The 13,798-nt window shown below is 46.7% G+C and overlaps 1 protein-coding gene across 1 annotated transcript in view; it reads left to right on the top strand.

Moving 5' to 3' along the window:
* The window catches only part of SPTBN1 (spectrin beta, non-erythrocytic 1), a 215,342-nt gene that overhangs the window by 78,819 nt on the left and 122,725 nt on the right, over positions 1-13,798 (top strand). Inside the window, exons 3-5 of the mRNA XM_089682714.1 lie at positions 1,223-1,396; positions 7,356-7,447; positions 10,302-10,382. Of these exons, the coding sequence (XP_089538840.1) occupies positions 1,223-1,396; positions 7,356-7,447; positions 10,302-10,382 (347 nt within the window). The remainder of the gene's footprint in view (positions 1-1,222; positions 1,397-7,355; positions 7,448-10,301; positions 10,383-13,798) is intronic.

Raw genomic sequence — 13,798 nt, 5'->3', positions numbered from 1 at the left:
TACATCAGATTTGTGCCCCCCTCTTCCCCCTTGTACTCACATATCACAAATGCTTCTCCCATCTGCAATGAAGGCTGTTCCTCCTCTCTCCCAGCACTAAGAATAAAGTAAGTTCTATTGCCCCCTGCAGGAGGGAGGAGAAAACGGAACCCTCTCTCCAGCAGAAGCCAGACGATGTTCCTTCTGACAGGAGTAACATTGCAGTTACTCCTGTCAGGAGCTTCACAAGCAGCCAAATCACCAGTGCACACCAACCCCCCCAAACACAGCACCCGGGCCCCCTCTTGTCTTGGCTTTGATCATGAGGCCTCCATTCACCTTGAGCCCACGGGCAGTGCCCTGGTGTACCTATTCATTAAGCCAGCCCTGTTCAGAACAAATAGGCCATGGTAGCACTGCGTACTGTAACCCACGCATCATCTGTACAAGTGTCATCTGGATGAGCAGTTGTCCAGTACACAACAGATCTCTCTTATGTCTGCATATACTTTTGAACAGTCAGTGGAGCAGAGAAGAAGAAGCGGCATTACGACCCTTCAATTAAGTAGAGGGCACCAGTGCGGTGCTCTAGGATCATACATACAATATTAGAATTTAGATTAGCTCTCTAATTCAGAACATTCAAGCAAATTACATTATATGGCAATGTGAGGGTGAGCAAAAAAAAAAAAATCTTCTCCCTTTTTCTTCTTTTCACACAAAATTGAATTTTTTTGTCCTGTTAAGTATCAAGGTATTCTTACATGTGTCTTGAAACGTTTCCAATGGCACAAGCTGTGAGGAGGTCTAGTTTACTGATGCCTCCTATGTCTCCGGGTACAGTCTTACGATGCTGGTCACATTGTACCGCCAATGGTGTCACTCGCTCCAGGGCACAAGGTACAGCAAGTATAGGGCTAGCTAATGTCAATCTAGGCCACAGCTCCATATAGGAGAACCTGCAACTGTAAAACGAATAGTATGGAAGTTGGCACTGCAGAGAATAGGGTTTGTTGATCCTGTGGTATTAGTCTGCGCTTAGAGATAATTACTCCTGAAAATCCATTCATAACTGGAAGGGTTCCAAGTAGGCTTATAGGCCTGGGATGTTACACATGCTTACCTTCTATTTGTTCCACTCTTCACACAGAGCTGATTCAACCATTCTCCCCTCCGCTGCACATCTTATTCACCACTTTTATTGTGCTTTATTAGTAAAATGCCTCTTTTGCTGTTTCCATAGCCCAAGCCCACCAAGGGAAGAATGCGTATCCATTGTCTGGAGAATGTTGACAAAGCTCTGCAGTTCCTGAAAGAACAAAGGGTTCACCTGGAAAACATGGGCTCCCATGATATTGTCGATGGAAACCACAGACTGACTCTTGGTTTGATTTGGACCATCATCCTCAGATTCCAGGTAAAGTTCATACTATGTATCATCTCCAAGGATCACCTTTCCTGTGGAGAGAACCTTGGTTCAGGTGTGTTAGAGGAAGCGTTGCCTGCTGTGGAATATCAGTCCTGAGACATCTACTGTATATGAAGTTCCTTAAAAAGGTTGTCTGAAGATTACAACTGCAGAAAAGTTAGACTAAATCTTTTTCCTACTGTTTTGACATTGTACATATTTAATGCTCAACTCTGGTCCACCTACTCTACTCACCCTCTACATTCTTCAGTACTGCCCTTAACATCTCCACCACCACTTGCAGGTTGCACGATGGCCATTGTCATTCAATCCTTTTTTATGAACTCGGGCTATTGTGGACATTTGTTGTCATTCCAGCCAAGGTTCCCAGTGCTGCAGCACTGTACGACTCTCGCACATGATTACGTGAGCTCCATTGAGTGCTGTAGTAAGGATCGCCTACACCAGGCAAGAGGAAGAAGAGCCATGAAGATAGGTGGAATGTATGTGTTTAGGGAACTAATAAAGAAATAGGTGCAGACTGGGGGGGCAGCGGAGACTAGAAATTACATTAAAAGCCTAATTCCTTCTTTAATATTCCTTTAAATAGTTTGTGCCAAGCTGGCCCAAACAAGCTATTTCGTGCACTAACAGGTGTGCTTGCTGGGCGCACTGTATCAACTGTATGTAACCTCGGCTACATACAATATACAGCACTGTGTTCTGGCAGTGGGAAGCCTGATGAAGGGGTCCTGTAACTCTGAAACATTGCAATTGCTGTTACTATGTGATTGCTGAATAAAGCTTTGGACCCATATTGGAGATCCTTGGTGTGCTGGTGACATTCTCCTCTGGCAGTGGGATGGGGACTTCCTCTCTCACTCCCGTCACAAAATAGGCTGAGCACTGCTCAGCCATTCATGGGAAACTGTATTCTGTGAATGAACACAAGGCTTCCTCTGATTGGCTGAGGCAGAGATTGAGATGGGATTTGCCTGGCTCTCTGCCTCAGCCAGTTGAAGGAAGCTTTGTTTTTATTCATAGAATACATATCTTCCAGTGAATGCCTGAGCAGCTCTTGATTTTGTTTTGGTAGTGGGGCAGAAAGTCCCGATCCTACTACCAGAACACAGGCTGCATACAGCCAATACGGTGTGTCCAGCAAGCGCATGTCTTAGTACAGTAAATGGTTCGATTGGGCCAGCTTGGACATTTAAAGATGGATTTAGGCTTTAAGTAACACACACATTACAGTCTCCTATAAACAACTATGTAGTGCAAGGGCCTGCCAGATGGATACAGATTGGTTGGATGGTTTGTGTAGATCCTAATACTTTTGATAAAGCCCAAATTGATTTTACAAAGATTGTGTTGTCAGATGGTAAGTGAATACTGAGCTTTAAAAAAGTAAATTCTAATCTCTGCAATCGTTGGGGCCCAAGTGGCGCCACACCCAGCTCTCGCTCTCCTACACATAGGAATCGACAAATTTAGCAACACATCCCGTACTATCATTATCCATATATTAGCAGCCGCAAAACTCACCATCACTAAACTATGGAACTCTTCCAAAACCCCTTCTCTCTGCCCTGAACAGACCTGAACTTCCAATGTGACATGGAAAGAAGATCAGCCTTTAATAATAACTCTTCCCATCACAAATGTAATAATCAATCAATGGTCCCCATGGCTACAGAACCCCCATTGCTCTATAAAATGATATAACACTCACAAGTGAATAACACTGCGACCCTATGTCCTAGACTGGTGTGTCTCCCCCCCCCCCTTTTCTCTTTCCCCCCAACCCTTTTCTCTTTCTCCCCCCAACCCTTTTCTCTTTCCCCCCCCAACCCTTTTCTCTTTCCCCCCCCAACCCTTTTCTCTTTCCCCCCCCAACCCTTTTCTCTCCCCCCCCCCAACCCTTTTCTCTCCCCCCCCCCAACCCTTTTCTCTCTTCCCCCCCCCCAACCCTTTTCTCTCTCCCCCCCCCAACCCTTTTCTCTCCCCAGCCCAACCCTTTTCTCTCCCCCAGCCCAACCCTTTTCTCTCCCCCAGCCCAACCCTTTTCTCTCCCCCCCCCAACCCTTTTCTCTCCCCCCCCCAACCCTTTTCTCTCCCCCCCCCAACCCTTTTCTCTCCCCCCCCCAACCCTTTTCTCTCCCCCCCCCAACCCTTTTCTCTCCCCCCAACCCTTTTCAATCCCCCCCCCCAACCCTTTTCTCTCCCCCCCCCCCAACCCTTTTCTCTCCCCCCCCCAACCCTTTTCTCTCCCCCCCCCCAACCCTTTTCTCTCCCCCCCCCCCAACCCTTTTCTCTCCCCCCCCAACCCTTTTCTCTCCCCCCCCAACCCTTTTCTCCCCCCCCCCAACCCTTTTCTCTCCCCCCCCCAACCCTTTTCTCTCCCCCCCCCCAACCCTTTTCTCTCCCCCCCCCCAACCCTTTTCTCTCCCCCCCCAACCCTTTTCTCTCCCCCCCCCCCCAACCCTTTTCTCTCCCCCCCCCCCAACCCTTTTCTCTCCCCCCCCCCCCAACCCTTTTCTCCCCCCCCCCCAACCCTTTTCTCTCCCCCCCCCCAACCCTTTTCTCTCCCCCCCCCCAACCCTTTTCTCTCCCCCCCCCCAACCCTTTTCTCTCCCCCCCCCCCAACCCTTTTCTCTCCCCACCCAACCCTTTTCTCTCCCCTACCCAACCCTTTTCTCTCCCCTACCCAACCCTTTTCTCTCCCCTACCCAACCCTTTTCTTCCCCCCCCCCAACCCTTTTCTCTTCCCCCCCCCCAACCCTTTCTCCCCCCCCCCAACCCCCCCCAACCTTTTCCCCCCCCAACCTCCCCCCAAATACACCCCCCCCTAACCCCCCAATCACTCCCCCCCCATTTCTCCCCCCCCCCCCCAACTCCCCCCCCCTTTCCACTCCTTCACCCCTCCCCCCCACCCTTTACTCTCCCCCCCCCCTTCACGATCTCTCCCCCACCCCCACCCTTTTCTCTTCCCTCCCCCCCACCCCCACCCTTTTCCCCCCCCCACCCCCACCTTTCTCTTCCCTCCCCCCCACCCCCACCCTTTTCTCTTCCCTCCCCCCCCCACCCCCACCCTTTTCTCTTCCCTCCCCCCCCACCCCCACCCTTTTCTCTTCCCTCCCCCCCCCACCCTTTTCTCTTCCCTCCCCCCCACCCCCACCCTTTTCTCTTCCCTCCCCCCCCCCCCCCACCCCCACCCTTTTCTTTTCCCTCCCCCCCCACCCTTTTCTTTTCCCTCCCCCCCCACCCCCACCCTTTTCTCTTCCCTCCCCCACCCCCACCCTTTTCTCTTCCCTCCCCCCCCCCACCCCCACCCTTTTCTCTTCCCTCCCCCCCCCCACCCCCCACCCTTTTCTCTTCCCTCCCCCCCCCACCCCCACCCTTTTCTCTTCCCTCCCCCCCCCACCCCCACCCTTTTCTCTTCCCTCCCCCCCCCACCCCCACCCTTTTCTCTTCCCTCCCCCCCCCACCCTTTTCTTTTCCCTCCCCCCCCCCCACCCCCACCCTTTTCTTTTCCCTCCCCCCCCCCCCACCCCCACCCTTTTCTTTTCCCTCCCCCCCCCACCCCACCCTTTTCTTTTCCCTCCCCCCCCCCCCCACCCCCACCCTTTTCTTTTCCCTCCCCCCCCCCCCACCCCCACCCTTTTCTTTTCCCTCCCCCCCCCCACCCCCACCCTTTTCTTTTCCCTCCCCCCCCCCCACCCCCACCCTTTTCTTTTCCCTCCCCCACCCCCACCCTTTTCTTTTCCCTCCCCACCCCCACCCTTTTCTCTTCCTCCCCCCCACCCCCACCCTTTTCTCTTCCTCCCCCCCCCCACCCCCACCCTTTTCTCTTCCTCCCACCCCCACCCTTTTCTCTTCCTCCCCCCCCCCCCCCCCCCACCCTTTTCTCTTCCCTCCCCCCCCACCCTTTTCTCTTCCCTCCCCCCCCACCCTTTTCTCTTCCCTCCCCCCCCCCACCCTTTTCTCTCCCCCCCCCCACCCCGTTCCAACTTACATAACGTTTTCTTTTATACCTAACGGCTCACACTAAATAAATAACACGTTGAAACACTAATTGTTCATATACCCCCGACCAATTGGTGGGGTTTTCTCTTACTCTTTCATCTAAGTATGTATACATTTGATTGTGAACCGTACTGATATATATATATTATTTTGTATTGTGTTAAAATCTTTCAATAAAAACATTTGAAATAAAAGTAAATTCTAGGCATATTGTAAAACTACAAATGGCCTAAACTCTGCTAATGCCCAATGTGATCTCATTCATTTTAAATATATAATTCTGCATAACTCTTAATGAATATTAAAACTGGCTTATATGAATGAAATAGAATGTTGCTATATGGGAGCGCTTACAGCTCACGAGTCACTGACTGCACTGAGGGGCGAGTTTCCAGATGGCATTACTGACTTTACCTTTAAACAATTGGTGACGGTATGATTGATTGATGATTGGGACAGCAATGTATTGGTTACTGAGGCGGGTTCACATGCAGTGCAACATCAACGCATATCTCATTTGTAACTATGCACTGGTAGGTTGAACCATCAGTGTGTTTCCTATATCTCTTAACCACTTCACGTCCAGCCATGTATATAAACGGCCGGATGGAAGCAGTGCAGGGGTGGATGGCCGTTTTTATAAACGTCCTCCCCGCTCCCTGCTTGTGCGCATTCCCTGGGAGTGCGCGGCACTCAGTGCCCACTGTGTCCTCCGGAAACAGCTGAACACCGATCGTTGTACGGGACCTCTGTGTGAGGTCTCGATCATGTGATCACTGATTGGCCAATCAGTGATCACATGCAGAGTAGTAAGCAAGATGACACTTCTGACATCATTGCTTACTACGTGTGAAATCTGTGAATGATCACAGAGGCCACATGGTACAAGGCTATTCACAACAGCCTTGTACCATGTGACAAGCTGTGACCAATCACAGCTCACACAGTATTTCCCAATGGCTGCAAGAATGCAGCCAGAGAGGAGAAATGATTATATCCTTTATGGATATAAAAGCAATCAGTGTAAAAAAAAAAAAAAAATCATCACCCCTCACAACTAGTACAGTGTCACTATGGTGACACTGCACTGCTAGGGTGACAGTATGTTAAAAAGAAAACTTAAAAAAAAACCAAATAATATAAAAAAAATAAATGTTAAAAAAAAATTTTAAAAATTGTTTTTGGTTATTTAATTTTTTTGGGTTATTTTATTTTTTTACTAAAAAGATAACTGAATAAGTTTTGGCCAAGATTTATGAAGAAAAATTATTTATTTGCAAAATTTTATAAGAAAAACACTTTTTTTCAAAATTTTTGGACTTTTTCATTTATATAGCAAAAAAATAAAAATCCCAGTGGTGAATAAATACCACCAAAATGAAATCTGTCTCAAAAAATGCTAAAAAAATTCAAATGGGTACAGTGTTGCATGACCGCGCAATTGTCATTCAAAGTGTGATAGCACTGAAAGCTGAAAATTGGCCTGGATAGGAAGGGGGTGAAAGTGTCCGGACTGGAAGGGGGGGAAAGTGTCCGGACAGGGAGGGGGTGAAAGTGTCCGGACAGGGAGGGGGTGAAAGTGTCCGGACTGGAAGTGGTTAAGCAGAACTTTGATGATAATATCCCACCTCTGGAGTCTTCAAGTAATGCAGTTAATCAGCTTGTGGCTGAATGTGGCAGCACCAAGAACCTTCATTGGCAGAGTCCAGGATTGGGGACCTTCACCTCCCTTCATCCTCATATGGGGATCATCTCGGTTTTCTTTGCCCTTTATAAATACATTGCAGTCAATAACAAACGGCGATATAAATTCCCTCCTGCTTTGACAATGTTGATGTTTTTTTTACTAGAAGGAATAGAATTTTGTAAAGTAAGAGAACAATGTTTCAGCATCTAAAGTGTTTGACGTTTTACTGACGGAATGATGTCTTATTGATCGTAGATCCAAGATATTAGTGTGGAGACCGAGGACAACAAGGAGAAGAAATCTGCAAAGGATGCTTTGCTTTTATGGTGCCAGATGAAGACAGCTGGGTGAGTACAGATTAAAAGATTACCACAAAAGATCTTCTTAGAGTTTAGAGTTTTCACAAAAACAACTGCGTCGGCTGCAAACATGTCCTTCTCTAACTGGATTACCTTAGGGCGCCTAAATGACCGTATTCTGTAGCAAAATAACGGAGATCATGTCAATGTGTCAGAAAACTCGCAGAATTTTTACTAATCCAACAAATGAGAGGTTATTATGGAGCCTTTCATTTTCAATTCTTAAGACCGAGCGGAAGGAGGGCTAGATCACTTTTCAGGCTAATTGGGCCATTTCCAATGTTGTCACTTGGACAGGAAGTGGGAGGAAATCTCTTGTGGGGACACAGGCAGCCATAAAATACTGATAGATGGATTTGTCCTCACTTCCTGTCCTGGTACGTGCTACGCTTGCCATGAATAGCACATTGCGGAAGAGAAGAAAATCCAGACTGATGTCAAACTGACCTTAAAGTGTAGCTCCACCCAAAAGGGAAAGTTCCCCTTTAAGGACTGGTTCTCCGCTCCCTTTTTCGGAACCTTTGGGGAGTGGGATGGGAACCGGTGCCCGAAATTGACAGGTACCCACTCCCACATCCGCTGCGATCGCAAGTGGAAGTTGTCCTCCTACCCTTCCTCCCTGTAGTCTTCTGGGACACGTGACAGGTCCCAGAACACTACGGGCCATTCACAAAGCGCAGCGCTTTTCCCGCATGCGCAGTGGGCACCTGGCTGTGAAACCGCAAGCTGTCATAGCTGGGTGCCTACACTGAAGATGCTGGTGTCGGGAGCACAGGGTGGCTGGTGAAATGGGCTTTCGGGGGGGGTGAGGGGAGACCGCATGATTGAAGGACAGGTAAGTGTCCATTTTTATCCATTTTGTACAGTTTTTGTAGCTGCTGACTTTTTTTTTTTTAAATTTCACTGGAACTCCATTTTATCCCAAAAGGTCATGCACATCCGCTCTTTCTGTAATATAGTGTCTCAGATTTATCTACTTTGTTAAAAATGTAGATTTAGAGAGTTACAAAAAAAAACTAAATCTGTCTGCAATGAGGCTCACTGCCCTTCAAGGGATAAATGCTCGTTAAAAGTGATCAAAACTTTTTTGGCCATACTTTTTCTTGTGGGTCACAGCAGTACAATTACTTTTGTGCTCCTGTGACTCAGTGTCTGCTGATAGCAGGTTATAGGTGCTATCCGCTGACGGGGCAGAGCCGCTCCCAACTTGGAATGCATCCTGACAATATTGTAGGGATTCACCCTGCAACCTGATTGACCACTGGGTCCAGCTTTCGGCTCACGGCTGAGAGTCGGCCTCTCCTGCCCCTTCCTCAGCCTCTAGTGAGTGCTGAAGGGGCAGAGCAGACAGCAGTGACTGACAGTTTTGTTTGCTCAAGTTTTGATCATTCAGCTGCCAAGTCGCATTTTGTCCAAAGAACCTTAGGAACAGAATTGATTATTATAGGCTACAGCTTGGGCTTCACTCCAATTGTATTTTACTGGTTGTATCAGTCAGCATTATGTTTAATACAGCACTGGCTTCTGTAATGCACATTTTACAAATAAATTTTATATAGAGATAAACAAAATTGGTGTATGCATTACACTGCCATATGAAGACTCACATTTATGACAACTTTCTTAAAATGACAGTTGCCCTGTCAGTGATTGTAAAGCTTTGATTTTTTTAAAAATGAAATAATAAACATGTCATACTTACCTGCTGTCAGCAGTGGGTTTGCACACAGAAGCCCCGGTCCGCCTCTTCTGGGGTCCCCCGCTGAAAGCCACTTTCTATGGTGGCACTCATACAGACTTCTTCTCAAGCCATCCTGTCTTTGTCTATTGACACCGACATCATGACTTGACACCGCCCTCTGCTCCCTTGTCACAGAATTTGATTGACAGCAGTGGGAGTCAATGGCTCCCACTGCTATCAGTCTGCCCTGTGAGGAGGGAGAGAGTGGAGAGAGACGTTGCTCTCATGCACAGCGCTAGTAGTTCCAGCTCCGGTACACAGAAGGTTTTTGACCTTAATGCATCAAGGTGGTTGTAAACCCTTACATATACCCAGTGAAGTGACTGGCCTCAGGTGATACACAGAGATGAAACAAATCCTCCTACATAAGTTGTATCTGTTTATCTGTAGTCTTCTCTACATCTGTTCAAAGTGTCAAATCTGTAAAGCTTGTCTGAGCTGTCAGAAAAAAGGGGACAGAGAGCTGAAGTTAAAATCTGCAGCGCTCAGTGAGGATAGCCCTGGAAGCTGATTGGAGGGAAGGGACACACCGCCCTTCTCACAGCACACAGGAACAGAGCTGTGGCTGTCAATCAGCTGAAGGTCCCTCCCCTGTCACCTTTTCTCTCTTGGTGTCAGGAAACCTTGTCAGAAGTGATTCATACTGATAGCACAAGCATGAAGCAGCAGACACTTAGTGCTCTTAATTGAGACAAGTACACACTATAGAAGGATATGCTTTGTTCATATTTTATGTCTGAGGTTTACAAGCACTATAGGGTAAAAATCCTTTAGGCTTTAGAACCACTTTAAGTATCTCACTTTTTTCAATGCTGTTGGCAACCTTCAATAAGTATAAAAATCTGGAATGTCAGCAAAAGTCTGACGTCTTTATCTTTCCTTTTGTTCTGGGTCAGTGACTGAAAGTGCTGAAGTGAGAGAATCCACATTACAACCAGGCAATTGGTGTTCTATGATATTATGTACCAGCTAGCAATGGCAGCGTTCGTGTTTATTTGTCTTTTGGTTGTCAGTTTTGTCTGGTCTGTATAGATCTGTGTAAATAGCGCACACACACAATTATTATGCCTATCATGTAATAAATACTTTTGTTATTTTCAGATATCCCAATGTGAATATACATAATTTTACAACAAGCTGGAGGGATGGCATGGCCTTCAACGCACTCATTCATAAACACAGGTGAGAGCTAAAGGAACGAAATTCAAATACTGACTTGCTGCTATTTAAGGCATTTTGCACTGAAGACTGAAAATAAAACGATAGCGCAGTGGCTAAATGGTTAGCACTTCTGCCTGGCAGTATTAGGGTCGTCAGTTTGAATCCCAACCACGGCACCACCTGCCTGTAGTTTGCATGTTCTCCCTGTGCCTGCGTGGGTTTCCTCCGGGTGTTTCCTCCGGGTACTCCGGTTTCTTCCCACACTCCAAAGACATGCTGGTAGGTTAATTGGATCCTGTCTAAATTGTCCCTAGTATGTGTATGTATGAATGTGAGTTAGGGACCTTAGATTGTACACCCCTTGAGGGTTAGGGACTGATGTGAATGTACAATATATATGTAAAGCGCTGCGTAAATTGATGGCGTTATATAAGTACCTGAAATAAATAAATAGAAGTTTCTATGAATCTTAGATTGTACGCACCAAGGAGCAGGGCCCTCCTAACCCTCTTGTATTGTTGCTGTATTGTCTCCCGTTATATTGTAAAGCGCTGAACAAACTGTTGGCTCTATATAAATCCTGTATAATAATATATAAATCCTGTATAATAATATATAAATCCTGTATAATAATATATAAATCCTGTATAATAATATATAAATCCTGTATAATAATAATAATATATAAATCCTGTATAATAATAATATATAAATTCTGTATAATAATAATATATAAATTCTGTATAATAATATATAAATCCTGTATAATAATAATAATATATAAATCCTGTATAATAATAATATATAAATCCTGTATAATACTAATATATAAATCCTTTATAATAATAATATATAAATCCTTTATAATAATAATATATAAATCCTGTATAATAATATATAAATCCTGTATAATATATAAATCCTTTATAATAATAATCACATGGTCATGTTTCAGTTCAGGATATCACCAGTAGGTGGTGGTAGAGGGAAAATCTGAAGTTATTACATTTATTGCCAGCATGGTACTTAATGCTTCGTGATTCATACCATTGCCATTATCTGGCTTGTCCCCAGGGAGCTTACAGTCTAATGTACTTATAGGCATACGGCAAATCTGAGATAATTTGGTCCAAATTTGGTTTTGGATTAATAGCTCTGATTTTATTCAAAACGCAAGACGCAGTCCCGCCTTTACCAAAGGGGATCACAAAGCTCGTTTCCCATCTAGCCTACCTGTAGCATGCCGAGTAGAGTCACGATGGTACAAGGTCCGTCCATTGAGTTGGTGGTCCATTGAGATGTGATTGTACACGTCACCGGCACATTAAGGTCCTGATGGTGACTAGTTGGGGGCAGGGGCGGACTGACAACTCATGGGGCCCCCGGGCAATAGGGAATCATGGGGCCCCTGTGTCCTTGCCCACACTCAAAAAAGCCTATAAAAAAGGTACCAGGGGCATTTCATGGGGCCCCCTACTGACCCCGGGCCCTCGGGCAGTGCCTGAGTGTCCGAATGGTCAGTCCGCCCATGGTTGGGGGTTCTGTCTCCTGGAACCAGACCAGAAAGGAAATCCCCATAATGAATTCCTCCAGTCAATGTATCCTGTGGGCAGTTGAGTTTCTGTCAGGGTTAAAGGCCTTTAGAGACAGACGGGCATTATGTGTCAGGAAATATCCCTTATCCCCGCTACGAAGCATGCTATTCATTGCTGGTATTTATCTCGCTGCGACGTCATCCTGCCACCGTGAACTTTATAATTTAAACCACTTGTTGAGGGTCCAAGACAAGCAGACTTGGAATTAGTGGCTGATGGTTCAGTCTCTAAAGAAATCATTGAGTCTGGCGTGATAAATGTTTACATTCTTTCATCGTGAGAACATTCATCTTCTTGTGGAAGTTTTATACATCATATTATATAATGTTTTCACTGGAGGTTTGTAGAATGGACACCTACTTATTTATTTATTTTTTTAGCTTGAAAGTTGTTTTGTTTTTTTGTTTAGTTTTTTTTTTTTGGCCCGTGAAAGGTTTATAGCTGTCACTTTTGTATGCTGGTGGATCACATGTTGTAGGCTGATGCATTATAGCAGTGGTCTCCAAACTGGAGTCTGCGGGCCAGATGCAGCCTTTTGCTTGCCTTTATATGGCCCCCAGGGCGCTATTCCTCTCACTAGACAACAGCAGTAGGGCACTATTCCTTCTACTGACACCAATGATGGGGCACTATTCCTTCTACTGACACCAATGATGGGGCACTATTCCTTCTACTGACACCAATGATGGGGCACTATTCCTTCTACTGACACCAATGATGGGGCACTATTCCTCCTCCTGACACCAATGATGGGGCACTATTCCTCCTCCTGACACCAATGATGGGGCACTATTCCTCCTCCTGACACCAATGATGGGGCACTATTCCTCCTCCTGATACCAATAATGGGGCACTATTCCTCCCACTGACACCAATGATGGGGCACTATTCCTCCCACTGATACCAATGATGGGGCACTATTCCTCCCACTGACACCAATGATGGGGCACTATTCCTCTCACTGATACCGATGATGGAGCACTATTCCTCCCACTGATACCGATGATGGGGCACTATTCCTCCTCCTGACACCAATGATGGGGCACTATTCCTCCTCCTGACACCAATGATGGGGCACTATTCCTCCTCCTGATACCAATAATGGGGCACTATTCCTCCCACTGACACCAATGATGGGGCACTATTCCTCCCACTGATACCAATGATGGGGCACTATTCCTCCCACTGACACCAATGATGGGGCACTATTCCTCTCACTGATACCGATGATGGAGCACTATTCCTCCCACTGATACCGATGATGGGGCACTATTCCTCCTACTGACACCAATGATGGGACACTATTCCTCCCACTGACACCAATGATGGGGCACTATTCCTCCCACTGATACCAATGATGGGACACTATTCCTCTCACTGATACCAATGATGGGGCACTATTCCTCCCACTGACACCAATGATGGGACACTATTCCTCCCACTGATACCGATGATGGAGCACTATTCCTCCCACTGATACCGATGATGGGGCACTATTCCTCCTACTGACACCAATGATGGAGCACTATTCCTCCCACTGATACCGATGATGGGGCACTATTCCTCCTACTGACACCAATGATGGGGCGCTATTCCTCCTACTGACACTAGTGATGGGGCGCTATTCCTCCTACTGACACTAGTGATGGGGCGCTTTTCCTCCTACTGACACCAGTGGTGGGGCACTATTCCCCCCCCACTGACACCAATGGTGGGGCACTATTCCTCCCATTGACAGGGCACTGTTCCTCCCACTGACACCAATAATGGGGCACTGTTCCTCCCACTGACACCATTGCTGGGGCACTGTTCCTCCCACTGACACCATTGATGGGGCACTGT

Source organism: Staurois parvus, unplaced genomic scaffold (assembly GCF_062004578.1).
Source record: "Staurois parvus isolate SC_StPar_1 unplaced genomic scaffold, SC_StPar_1.0 ptg000295l, whole genome shotgun sequence".
NCBI classification, from domain to species: Eukaryota; Metazoa; Chordata; class Amphibia; order Anura; family Ranidae; genus Staurois; species Staurois parvus.
This window is presented reverse-complemented; position numbering and strand designations above follow the sequence as displayed.